This window comes from Chelonia mydas, chromosome 10 (genome assembly GCF_015237465.2).
Source record: "Chelonia mydas isolate rCheMyd1 chromosome 10, rCheMyd1.pri.v2, whole genome shotgun sequence".
Lineage (NCBI taxonomy): Eukaryota > Metazoa > Chordata > Testudines > Cheloniidae > Chelonia > Chelonia mydas.
In genome coordinates this window covers 7,525,904-7,539,038 of record NC_051250.2, presented here as the reverse complement: position 1 = coordinate 7,539,038, position 13,135 = coordinate 7,525,904, and the positions used below count along the sequence as shown (strand labels likewise).

General features: G+C 53.0%; 1 protein-coding gene across 3 annotated transcripts in view; it reads left to right on the top strand.

Annotated features, from left to right (window-relative positions):
• The window catches only part of RAI1 (retinoic acid induced 1), a 136,902-nt gene that overhangs the window by 114,889 nt on the left and 8,878 nt on the right, over nucleotides 1-13,135 (top strand). For all 3 annotated transcript variants that reach the window (XR_006284141.1, XM_043523381.1, XM_007062745.4), the window contains one exon: nucleotides 4,648-10,234. Coding sequence is in view for 2 of the 3 variants with exons in the window: in XM_043523381.1 (XP_043379316.1) it covers nucleotides 4,664-10,234 (5,571 nt within the window). In the remaining variant the exon portion in view is untranslated. The remainder of the gene's footprint in view (nucleotides 1-4,647; nucleotides 10,235-13,135) is intronic.

The window sequence follows — 13,135 nt, the reverse complement described above, 5'->3', positions numbered from 1 at the left end:
GTACAGCACAGCCTCCTCCCTGTCCCCTCGCACAGTCTCTGCAACAGCCCCCTTTTATCATCTCGGCCTCATTGACTCTTTCGCTTTTCAGGTCTCCTCTGAAAGCAGCTTTCTCCCTTGCCCATAACTCTGAATCCGCCTCTCCCCCCTGCTGTTGCTTATCTCTGCATTCAGATTCTTTCAGTCCAGGGGAGAGTGAGGGAAGACGCTTTATGGCATGAAGCCGTAGGGTATTTGTGTCACCCTGACACAACCCTCTCCCCGGCTGTTATGCAGCAGGGCACGCTGACCTGGAATGCTGCATGCTGCTGCACTGTCTTGAAGGGCCTGGCTAACAGGCGAAACAACCGCGCTTCGCTGATTTTGGCTGTGTGGCTGACCTGCATGATCATGTGGTTTGCACAGCCGGAGTGGATGGGCCCAGGTGAGTTTATAACCAGGTTTTGAAAGCGAGGTTTTAGCTTAGCATCTGTAGCAAAACTCGGCCCTGTCTACACTGCGGAACTAAAGCGGGTTTCAACCCAGTTGTGCCACCAAGGCGTTGCATAATCCAAACAGGGCCTAATACTACGGTGTGAGTATCAGCGGAATTAGGGGTCCCCCTGGAAATCCAAGGAGTTACATCAGAGATAGATTGGGCCCTTAATGCTCAGTGTTGGCCAATGTGTGGGGCTGGGAGAGGGGAGCCTATAGTCTGGGAAGCACAGATAGTCAGGGCCATCAATTGTTGGAGGAGCTATTGTCGGGAGGTGGCTGCTGTCGCACATTCTCCCCATTGCTAATCAGTTCCCACTGCTAGGCTGCTTCAGGCCTTCTCTTTCCTCGCTGGCTCCAGGGGCTTCACAGACTGTTGCTTTTGGAGGTTGGTGGGTAAGGGACAAATCCGGAGAGGTAGCATCCCTCACACGAGGGTCCTCATGCAGCCTGGTGCATTTCCAGCGGAGGATCGGTTCAGTGGAAATGTGACCGTGACCCAAACCCACTTTGATTCTAATTGGATCCTTCCCTCACCATCTCCCCCGGTTCATTCCCCTCTCTCTGTGCTAATGTCACGTCCCTCTTTCCCCCACAGCCAAACGGTGTCATTATCTCAGCCTGGCGTTGCCTGGGCTCTTTGGAAAAGTAATAATAATTAATAATCAAAGAGAAAGGAAGGAGTCTTCCATTAAAGCAACAGCCCAGTGTTTTTTCAAGCTGCTTTCATTTTTCAAACCGACTTCCTTGTGTAGCTTTTGGGCCCTTTCCACCCTTTCGTTTTCTCCCTGCCCCTCGTGTCCCCAGGGCCTCTCTTTCATTTGTGTTCTTTTGTTCCCCGATTCCTTCCCCCCAGCCCCTTTGGTGGGACAGGGGAATGTTAAGCCACGATTTCTGCGTCCGGTGACTTTAGCACAAGGGTCACAGTATTTTAATCGAATTGTCTTTTCTCCGAGATATATGCTTTAACCGCATCCAGCTGCTTGTGCACATTGGGAAATCCAGCTGTAATACAGAAGAGCTCAATTAAGCGGAGCCAGCATTCCATTCAGTGGGAGGGGGAGTGGAATAACGGGGTGCTGGGGAAGGGTGACGGCAAGGGGAAATTAGCAATGCCACCTTTCTTAGTAGCTTTTAATAGCGTTTTTTGGTCATGTCTTTCAGAGGCTTTGGTTTTCAAAATAAATAAATAAAAGGTGCTGAAATGTTAATGATATCCACAGGACACTCAGCAGGAAATGAGAGCAATCTGGGACTAATAAAAGCAGAAATGTAATTTGTGCAGATAGACAAGGCTCAACAGACAAAGGTGCAGGCAGCTTCATTTAGAGCTAGGCAGAGTTTGGCACATTCTGGCCTCGTAAATATGCCGCCCGATGCAACGGAACGAGGGGGGCGCAACCTTCCCTGGATGGGGCCGCACGGAATGTGGGGATTTTATGGTTGTGCTGGAGAAGGTGCAAAGGGGAGGGGGTAACCTTGTTTCATGGGCTACGTGCTGCAGGGGCCGTTGTGATGGGGATTTGTATCCGTGCTTGTTAGGAGACTGGAATGAAATTGTGTGCCTGGGTGCATGCATGCATGTCTGACTGCATGTGGGGGGGGTGCATGCATGCACATGTTTTAATGCGTGTGCATGTGTTTTGCATGTGTTGGGGGGGGGTGCGTGTGGGTTGGTGTGGGGGTGGCTTGTTTTTAACAGCCAGCATGAAGTCTTTAGAGAAAGGAGCAGATGACGGCTCAGATCTGCACCGAGAGAGAGACACCCGTGTCAAAAAACAGAGAGAGAAAAAAATCCCGCCTCTGAGCACAGCTCTGGTTTGACTCTCTCAGCAGGTGTCTGGTGTAATGTGTTAGATGCACCAACCAGAGCCGGAATCGAAGTGGGGAACTCGGGCGAGAGGCCGTTCCCCGTGTTAAAGTCATTTCCTTAATAAACACAGAGAGAGGACAGAAGGGAGAGAGAGAGAGTGCTCCTCAGAGAATGGGAGCGGTATGAAGAGCAACCTGGGCTGGCCTTTCGGTGTGCCCCACCCCAGCTCCTAGGATGGGGCACTGGCCCCTTCTGTCACCACTCCTGGTGGGGAAAGCAGGCTGGCTGGCCAGGATATGGGCCCCCCCCCCCCCCCCCCAAGCATTCACGGTGCTTGTGTTTAGGGCCAGTCAATCAACAAGAATGGGGATGCTGCCTCACTGTTAGAGCAATCAAGTGGGTCCCCCCCAGGTGTCTCCTCCCTTTTGTGCTTCCCAGGGGAGTCAGACCAACCCTTCTAACTCACGTGGAGGACTCCCCATTTTCACACAGCTGAGGCATTCCTCATTCTTTCCGTCTCCTCCTCCTCTCATCTCTGGGGTCAGAGCTCGTTCTGCAGGCCTTTCTCACCTGTTGTAGGAAATGTCTTTACAGCGCAGTTAGCCCAGGTAATTGGCCCCGGGTTCGTCTAGCCTGGGTGGTGTGAGCGTCCCCTGCGCCTTCTCTGCACTCGCCCATGTGTGTGTCTGGGGCTTATCCCCGGTTCTTTGTGCTGAGACGCTCCAGGATTCTTTCCCAATCCATGCCGTCAGTTGTGGGAGAACTGGTCCCCTCCTTGGAGGGGAATTGTGCGAAGGCATTGGAGGACTATCAAGCTCTCGCATACATCCTCGCTGCAAAGTGGGTGTGTTTCAGCCCGAGTTAAACCAGAGCCTGCGCTCTCCCTGTACCTCCAGCCATGTCAGGCAGCCCGGCTTTAAAGCACCTCCAAACCCAGGTCAGATGGTGTGTGGATGGTAGGGGTTTAGGTCTAAAATCCCAGGTAAGAGCCTGGGTTAACTGTGCTGTGACCGCATCCCCTTAGAGGGACCTCTCTGGTCACATCCCACGGCCTTTAGTAGCTCCCCCTGGAAGGAGTCAGAAGGAAACCTGCATGACCAGAACCCTTCTCTAATGTGGATAGATCGTGTGATTTCCAGTGTGGGAATATACCTGCGCCTGGCCCCAGCGACAGGCAATAGAGGAAGCTGTGAGGGTGGTTTGGGATGGGAGAGGCAGCGGTATCCCTTACCAAGGGGATTTTACGCACCACTCGCGCTATTCGGTAAACTCTGGTGCTGCACAAGGTGCAGATGAGCCAGCAGTAAATCCTCACCCCGGGCCCCTCCAGTGAAAGCAAGCTAGAAAGACGCTGGTGGGGCCTGCTCCTTGCTACACCCCCTCTGTGCACCTCACAGGATCGGGCCCTTAATGTCCACGCGGATGTACCTTTATCCTTTCGTTAGCATGCATTGTCTTGTTCACCACACGTTATCCGTTTATCTACCTAGAAGATGGAAGACATGAGGCAGGCACTGCCCCTTTCCTAACAGAATTGGGGATAGGAACCAGGGACGTTTTATGATGGCTGTGCCTCGCTGCTCTTCTGATAGACGTCTGCTTCAAGGGGCAGACAGATTCCAGATGGTATCACACCAATTGAGGAGGTTATTGATTGGGGGGGGGGGGGGGCAGAGAAGCAGAACCAGGAAGTTGAAATGACTTTCCATAGCAGAGCCTGTGTTTCTGTCCTCAGTGCTGATAGGTCAAATAATAACACAACAATAATGATTAATAATTTTTTAAAAAAACGAGGCATTGTAACCGGATTACAGGATCCTGAAATCCCAAGGGAGGGTGTGGGGGGAAAGGAGGGAGGATCGTTTTGCTAAGTGATTGCCAGCACTCGAGGGGCAGAGAGGGATGGGAAAACAGGTGCGTGAAACACTGAGCAACCTCACACCATTCAAGCCCCATCCAGACGCCGCCTGCATTGGTTGCCGTCCTTGGCAGATCTGAGCCCACAGGGATGCTGGGGCTGGCAGGATGGGCTCAGTGTTCCTGAACCAGAGGGTGTCAATAGACTGCAGCTGGTAAGGGAGAGAGAAGGGGGGAAAGGAATCGTCATTGGGATTTTTGTTTTGCTGTTGTTTTGTTTTCCTTTAAAGGCGGGGGGACGGGGGAGGTTTGACTGTAGCGCACAGTCGGGAGGCCTGCACTGCAAAACAACAGCCGCAATACAGGCACAAATCTCCGAAGTCTCGCACCGGCTTTTAAACAAACAACAAAATAATGCCCCCACCCCTCCTTCCCAAACCCAAGGTAAAAGAAAATGCTTCATTTGAATCCTCTCCTCTCTCTCGCTCTCTCTCTCTTCACAGATAACAAGCCCCAGCCATGCAGTCCTTTCGAGAAAGGTGTGGTTTCCATGGCAACCAGCAGAACTACCAGCAGACTTCACAAGATACATCACGCCTGGAGAATTACAGGCATCAAAGTCAGGCAGGGCCGAACTGCGAGCGTCAGAGGCTGGTGGCGAAGGAGTACTACAGTCAGCAGCAGCTGCCTTACCCAGGGTACGAGAACAGCGCCGCGGAGAAATATCACAGGGGAAATAAGCAATTGCCTGGCCAGCAGCTGCAAGGCCGGCCGGCCTTTTCGAATTACGCAGTCCAAGAGAACAGCCCGTACCCGGCCCGCTATTCTGGGGAGGAGAGCCTGCAGACCTGGGGAGCTCAGCAGCAATCCTTAGCCGGAGGAGTGGCGAAGTATGAGGAAAACTTGATGAAAAAGAGCCCGGCTCCCGCCGGCAGCAGGCAGTACCACGAGCAAACGGCTCAGCTTCCGTTCCGAACTCACTCCTTGCACCTGCCGCAGCAGCCGCAGCCACCTGCCTTGACATATCCCAAGCTGCAAAGGCAGAAGATCCAAAATGACGTCTCCTCACCCATGTCCTTTTCCCAGACCGGCCACTTCACCCAGCACTCCCAGTCCCAGTTCCCAGCCTCTTCGACGTACTCCTCCGTCCCAGGAGGGAGCCAGGCAGCTCACTCGTATAAAAGCTGCATCGCGCCCTCCAGCCAACAGCACGAGCGGCCTCTTGGAGGTGCTGCGAACCTGGCATCTGGGCAGCGAGTACAGAACCTGCATGGCTATCAGGCAAACCGAATTAGCTACGACCAGCAGCAGCAACAACAACAACAGCCGCCCTTGCAAGGAAGGCATCATGCCCAGGAAACGCTTCACTATCAAAACCTAGCAAAGTACCAACATTATAACCAGCCAGGCCAGACCTATTGCCAGACTGATGCTCCTGTGAGGACGCCAGAGCAATATTACCAGACATTTAGTCCTAGCTCAAGTCATTCTCCAGCTCGTTCTGTTGGTAGGTCTCCATCCTATAGCTCCACTCCATCTCCTCTGATGCCAAACCTGGAGAATTTCCAATACAGCCAGCAATCTCTCAGCACAGGGTCTTTCGCTGCCGGCATCACTGACCACAGCCATTTCATGCCTTTATTGAATCCTTCTCCAACAGATGGGACGAGTCCAGATGCTCAGTCCGGGAACTGCAAAAACTTGCAGAAGGAGAAGATCCCTGAAAACCTCCTGTCCGATCTCAGTTTGCAAAGTCTAACTGCGCTCACCTCGCAAGTCGAGAATATTTCCAACACTGTCCAGCAGCTTCTCCTTTCAAAATCAGCAGTGCCCCAGAAAAAAGGCATCAAAAACCCTCCTAGGACCCCAGAACAGCTCAAAGGCCAACACTGTAGTCCAGAGAGCAGCACGTACTCTGCCGAGCAGGTAGGCACCCCCCTATCGGACCCCCTTAGCACCCCTCAGTCAGTACATGCTGAAGCTCAGGATGCCGATTATCTGAGCGGGTCTGAAGATCAACTAGAGAGAAATTTCCTTTATTGCAGTCAAAGCCGCAGTCCAGCAAGGGTCAACAGCAACTCCAAGGCCAAGCCCGAGTCGGTCTCTACCTGCTCGGTGACTTCTCCAGACGACATGTCCACGAAGTCCGATGATTCTTTCCAGAGTATTCATGCTAACCTGCCCTTGGAAACATTCACCAAGTACATGACCAATGAAAGGGAGTGCCCAAGGCTGCTCCTGAGTGCGCTGTCTCAGGAGGAGCTGGCTTCCGAAATCATTGTGCTACAGGACGCTATCAACGAGAAGGCAGACAAAGCCTGGGCCAACTCCCCCGCTTTAAACAAAGACCCTGCAAAATCCCCCTTCCATGTAGAAAATCACAGAACAGGTCTGGACTCAATGGTTAAGAGCACATGGTCCAACCAAGGTGACTCGGGTACCCACCCCGAACCCCTGAAATTAAACAAAGCCTCTGGGGGAAACAACAGTAAGGATTTCAGCGAAGAGGTTTATGAGAATGCCCAAGTGGAGTTTACAACAACTGAAACAAAGAATGCTCTTAAAGTCACCAGTTCCCTGGCGTATAATTCCAAACCCAGTATCCCAGCTGCTACTTCCAGTTCTGAGGCCGCCAGTTACAGCTGCTATTCAAACACCACGGCCAACTCAGTGGGTTCCGAAAACACCATGGAGCATTTTGACTGGCCAGATGAAAGCATCAGTGAATCATGCCTGAGGTGGAAGGAGCTTGGGCCATGTCTACAATCATCAGATCTTTCCAAGGGTTTGTTCCACAGCAAATTGGCTGGGTCTTGCAAAGAGAAAAAAAATGTCTGCTGCATGGATATATGTGACGGTGAACAATCAGCCAAGAATGAACAAGCCGAGGACTTCAGCCAGCAGCAGATGGGGGAGGAAGACACTTTGACGTATGATGAGGCCACCAAAGCAGATAGTGAGAGGTGGCTGGAGGATACCAGGCACTGCTGTTCAGGTGGGGACTTCAGCGAAATCCCGATGATATCATCTCCAGATCTGAAGGAGTCTGATTTGGAACCAGAAGAATATTCATCTCTGTGTGAGCTGGCTAGTTCAGAGCAGAAGTCTGTGATCTACGATACATCCCCACCTAAACCTCCTGAGAATGCTGCGGTGCTCTCCTCCAAGGATGTGCCGGTATCAGCAGAAGAAACTGTAAGCACAGTGGAGAAAGAAGATTCAGCTCCCTCCTCTCGTTTGTCTGGACAGTCTGTTATCCTCTTGGGCCCAGCAGTTGGCACTGAAACCAAGGTGAAAAGTTGGTTTGAATCTTCTCTGCCTCACATAAAACCTGAGGAGGACACAACGGTAGGTGAAAGCGTCCTCCAGGAGAAGACAGAGACTGAAACGACCTTGTCTGTTAAGGTAAAGAAGCAAATACTACCAGAAAATTTGCTGGCAAAATCAGAGTCGATCTCGAGGGGCAAGACTCTTCGCAGCAAGAGGGTCCATTCCAGGTTGTCAGAAGGAGAGGAATCCAGCAAACCAGTACCAAGCCCGTTCAAAGACATCCAGGCAGCTGGCATGGTGGCCAACACACGTGTAGGGCCAGATGGCCAGATGGAAACAACAAGCAAAAATGCCCATGGCCAGACTCCTAGGTTTCCAACTGAAGGCTTGCCAGCTCGGATGTGTACCCGCTCTTTCACTGCCTTGAGTGAGCCCAGGACGCCAGCCCCACTGGAAGGACTGAAGGTGTTGGCCCATCAAGAAAAGTTAGGGAAGAAACCAGTTTGTGGCATGAAGCAGAGAGTGGCTTTCAAAGCCAGGAAACGCACCGGAAGACCGGCCCCAAAAGTTGTTCAAAATCCCAGTGAACCCACTTCTCTCCTGGTCCCAAACTTGGTGCAGAACGAGGACTTTATTGGCCAAAAGGCTAAAGGCCTAGAGCCCCAAGACGCAGAGGTGAAGGACCAGAGATCCATGATCCTGCGGTCTAGGACCAAGACACAGGAGGTCTACACGAAAAGGAGAAGGGAGAAGAGGACTGCAGATGTCAGGCTCAAAAACTGTAAAACACCCAAGAAGCTCCTTTCAAACAACCATCTACCCCCCACCTTCAAGATCACACCCCCAGGGGGGCCACACAAAGAAGGGAAGGTGGGCAAAAGAATGAAACTCTCCAAATCCGGGCCTGGAACGGGCAGCAAACTGTCTGAGCGGCCGCTGCATTCGCTGAAGAGAAAATCAACCTTCGTGTCCCCTATCCCTACCAAAAAGAGAAATTTAGTTTTAAGGAGCAGCAGCAGCAGCGCAAAAGAGGAGAAGCCCGAAGCCTCCCCCAATCTCTTTAAAAGGATGCCGTCAACCAAAAAGGCGAGAGCTAAACTGCCCACAAAGAGCTCCTGCGAAGCAGCCTTGACGCCCCCTCCAGCTAAAGAACCCCCCAACGTCTGTATTAAAATCACCTCTCGGGCCGCATTTCAGGGGGCCATGAAGACAAAAGTGCTGCCCCCGAGGAAAGGCAGGGGCCTGAAGCTGGAGGCCATTGTGCAGAAGATCACCTCGCCGAATTTAAAGAAGTTTGCATGCAAAACGGCCGCCGCTACTGCACACAGTAATCCTCTGAGCCCTGCCGGCGCGGAGAAGGAGCGGGCCTTAAAGAATGCAAGTGTAACCCCAGCGGTGGGAGAAGCGGGGCCATTAAACCAGGGCATGGCACAAAAGGCTCCTGCCGCTTCAGTAGCAGAGCAATTATGCAGAAATTCGAACAACAGACCCTTAAAAGGAAAACTAATGAACAGTAAGAAACTGTCCTCTGACTGTTTCAAGGGTGAGGCCTATTCATCTCCCGAGACAGCGCAGCACAACGGCAGCAGCATGGCTGCGAAGAGCATCAGCCTGCTGCCCAAGAAGAGGAACCGAAAAGGGAAAGCAGCAGCCTTCAGCGTGGCCAAAAACCCCTTGGATAGGCGGGCGCATCTCGCCCCTGCTCTGCTCCTGACGGCCAGAGAGCGGGCAGGCGCGGGGGACGCGCTGGGGAACGGGGAAGACGGACAACGGGACGGGAAGAAGCCGAAGACCGAGGACAAAGACTTGGCCAAGAATGAACCCCCTGAGGGGAGAAGCTCCCAGACCCAAACCCGGGTGCAGAAGCAGCGAGCGAACCACTCCAGCTACAATGGCTACTCCAAGAGACAAAGGAAACGGCACACCCGCAGCAAGGCCAAGAACGTGGCCGCCAGGTGTAAAAGCAGGGCGAAGCGGCAGCAGCAGGCCCCGCTGCTTAACCCCGCGGAGCCCGAAATCAGGCTCAAGTACATCTCGTGCAAGCGGCTGCGGACGGACAGCCGAGCGCCGCCCTTCTCCCCCTACGTGCGGGTGGAGAAGCGCAACGAGTTCACCACCACCTGCACCGTCATCAACTCAGCCGGGGAGGAGGCCAGGCTCCACAAGGAGCAGCAGCCTTCGTCCTCGGCCCAGGCCCTGCTTCCCGGCGGGGCCTCCCTGCAGCCCAAAGCGGCGCTGCCTTTATCTTCCACAATGCACCTGGGCCCAGTGGTGTCCAAGGCCCTCAACGCAGCCTGTCTGGTCTGCTGCCTCTGCCGGAACCCAGCCAATTACAAAGACCTGGGGGATCTCTGTGGGCCGTATTACCCGGAGCACTGCCTGCCGAAAAAGAAATCGAGGCTGAAAGACAAGATTAAAGTGGAGGGGCCGAGCGAAGAGGCTCCCGTGCCTTCGCCGGCAGAGAGAACGCTCAAAACGACAGATAATAATTGTACAACGAGTACAATCAGTGGGAAGCCGCCAAGGCTGGACAGTGCTGCTGACTCAGCGAAACAGAGCGCTCTCCGGTCGAGTTCCAGGGGGATGTTTAGGAAACTACAAAGCTGTTACTGCTGTGATGAGAGGACAGAGGGAGAGGAGGCGGCAGAGAAGCCCAGACGGCATGAGTGCAACAAAGCCGAGTCCCCGTCTCAGGAGCCGGTGGGAGACACGCAGGAGCACTGGGTTCACGAAGCCTGTGCTATATGGACCGCTGGGGTTTACCTGGTTGCAGGGAAGCTGTATGGGCTACAGGAGGCGATAAAGGTGGCTGCTGAAGTGGTAAGAGCCTCTCCTTAGGCTAAAGGGCCATTTGGAACGTGCACACCCACTCACCAGCCCTACACACCCGCCTCCCGTTAGCAAAAGTCCGGGATCGCCCAGATTAGAGAGGGCATGTCAACCCCACAGCTGTGATTGTGTTTGGGGCTGGGTGGGGGGGAGCCTTGCCATAAGACATAAGGATCGTATCCTCCAAACAAGTCTAACCACATTCTTTGCAGTCACTGGCAGGGGGAGTCGAGGTGTAGCCCTTTCGGAGGCCATCCTAGGAAAGGAATTCCAGTGCGCATGGGGCTGCCTGAGAGGCAGGCTCAGATTTCCAACCCCGGGCGCCTCGCAGTTGTATCCTGCAAGGTGTCGAGCCCCCTCAGCTGGAGCAAAGGGTGCACTGCACCTGACACGATTAGGCCCTCGGGATAGCTAGCGCCCCGTCTAGGCAGGGCGTCCTCCTAAATGCCCCTGCTCTGGGTGCCCCCCGTTTGAATGCAGGAGCAAACAGGTAGTGCCCTTTCTGGTATTGGACTGAAGGCTAGCGGGACCCTGTCGGGGCTCATAGAATGTTACGGCCAGATGGGACCATTAGATCACCTGTATCTCGCAGCCAGAGCTTTTTCACCCGGTTATCCCTGCACTGAGCCCCATGACGTGTTGCTGTTCTTCTGGGCATTTGATGCTCTTCCCGAATAGAGCCCGTTCTCTAGCCGTCCCAACAGAACACAGCCGACTTTCAAATAGGGCAATTAAAAACCCCCATAGGGCCCTTTTCACCAGCGAAATGCAGGGCCCTTTTCACCAGCGAAATGCCACGTGCCCTCTGGTGGGAAGCCATTGGAAACCGGAACGCCAATTAATGAGCAGCCGTATCTCTTTAGTATTCATTTGGGGCCACATCCTGCCAACTCCAGTGGGAAGTCAGCCTGGGTAACGACTGCAGGGTTTGGCCCTGTATTGGGCTTTCCTTGGCGTCCCCAGACTTCCCACAGTGTTAATAAATAGAAGAGGAAGATGGAGGGAAAAGGGGATTTAAACATTCACCAGCCGAGTCTTATTAGGAAGAGCCAATACCTACCTCGTTTTGAGTCAGACACGTGATCCTTACGTGCTGCTGTCGGCTGGCTCCAAATGGCACCTTCGCATGTTCACCTTCACCTCACCAGCCTCCACTGCTCTGGTTACATACCCGCTGTGCCCCAGGGGCATAGCGAGGTGTGGAAGGGCGATGGGCGGCAGAACAGTGTCCCATGCCACCCATCCCTTGCCCCCCATGCGGTTCCTGTGGTGTTGCACCCACAGTAAGCAGCAGCACCCAGGTACAGTTAGACAACAAGGCGTAACCGTGCGTTAATAAAAAGCCTGAGGAGCAACAATGAAAACCTGCCAATTGTCTTAAGAAATGTTGCTCCCAGGAAATTAAAAATAATGCACTGGCGTAGATGGGGTTTGTGTGGCGACAGGTATCCTGTAACCACGCCTCAGGCCCGGGCAGAAGCTGAAAACGGGGGGCGAGATTCTCCAAAGCACCCAAGTGATGTGTTTGCACAAGTCCCATTGACTTTCGGTGAGACACGTGCTCCTTTGAAAATCCCACCCAAGGTGCCTATTTTGGCCTTAAATTAAACTTTCTTTGTGTGGGAAGGTGACCCTCTGTGCTCCCATAAAATTGTGGAGATCCACCACCCGTGGGGACTCTGAGATCTGCTGGAAGGAAACTGTTCCATCTTTACTGCAACCAGCTTGGCTTGCGTCTCAGAGGTGCAATGCCAGCTAGGAACAGGGACGGAAGGGGAAGGGGAAATGGGATGAAGAAACAGAAGCTGCCTGGCCAGATTCCACAGTGACGGGCAGAGTAGGGGGCAAAAGGACCCTTCTTCCTTCACTTCTACCCCTTTCCTTTTCTGTGCCAAAAGGATCTAGTGCAAATAAAACGCAGGGGTAATTAACCACTGGGACAGTTTACCTAGGGAATGTGATGGCTTCTCCATTGCCGATGTGATGGCTGCTCCAAGCCCGTCAATCAATACTTGTTGTTTTTCTTTTAAAAAAACCACCTCTCTAGCTCCGCCAAAATTGGATGCAGGGGATAGTGGGTGACGTTGTCTGGTCTGGGCTATGCAGGAGGTCAGATTAGAGGATCATACTGGCCCTTGTTCAGCTGAAAGTCTGTAAATCCATGGTTTTACCAAAACACCAAGTAGTTTGAGGCTGTCAGTGGATATGCCACAGTGGATTGTTCTTACAATGTCCCTTAGCCTGGGCCATTTACGCTGTCTGGCGCATTTACAGCTGTACCTAAGTGCGTCTCCTCATTCGTATACACACCGTTTCACAAGCAGAATAGACAAGCTCAAAAAGTGATTATTAGCTTCTCCGGGCAGGGATCTCTTCTGTGCCCTCTTCTATGTCTCTGAAGCACCATGCTCAGCAGTGGGGACACTGAACTGGTAATAATTCATCATCAGAACCTGCCGGGCAAAGGAGAGCCAATCAGGGCCAGATCCTCAGCTGGTGTCACTCGGCATAGCTCCATTGACTTCAGCGAAGCTAACCTGATTGATGACAGCCGAGGATCTGGCCCTCAGAGAGTAGAGAGGTATCGCTGGGTGCAGATAATGGCGTGTTATATGGCGTTCTGCTGTGTTTTTACAGCATGTCATTACTGTTATTTAAATAGCTTTATGAACTAATCAGGGTTGGAACATTTTAAACATCCATTCGCCCTCTATCCCCAGCTGCAAAGTCCCTAAAGGGGTGGGTCTGTAGAAATTGCTCAGCCGTTCCTCATCTTGGATCCTCATTCACCTGCACCTCGCACTTGTACTGTTGTAAGCGATGTACCTTGGAATTGCTGAGTCCCAGGACGGGGGAGAGGCAAAGGGCCAATTCTGCTCTCAAGATCTGCTG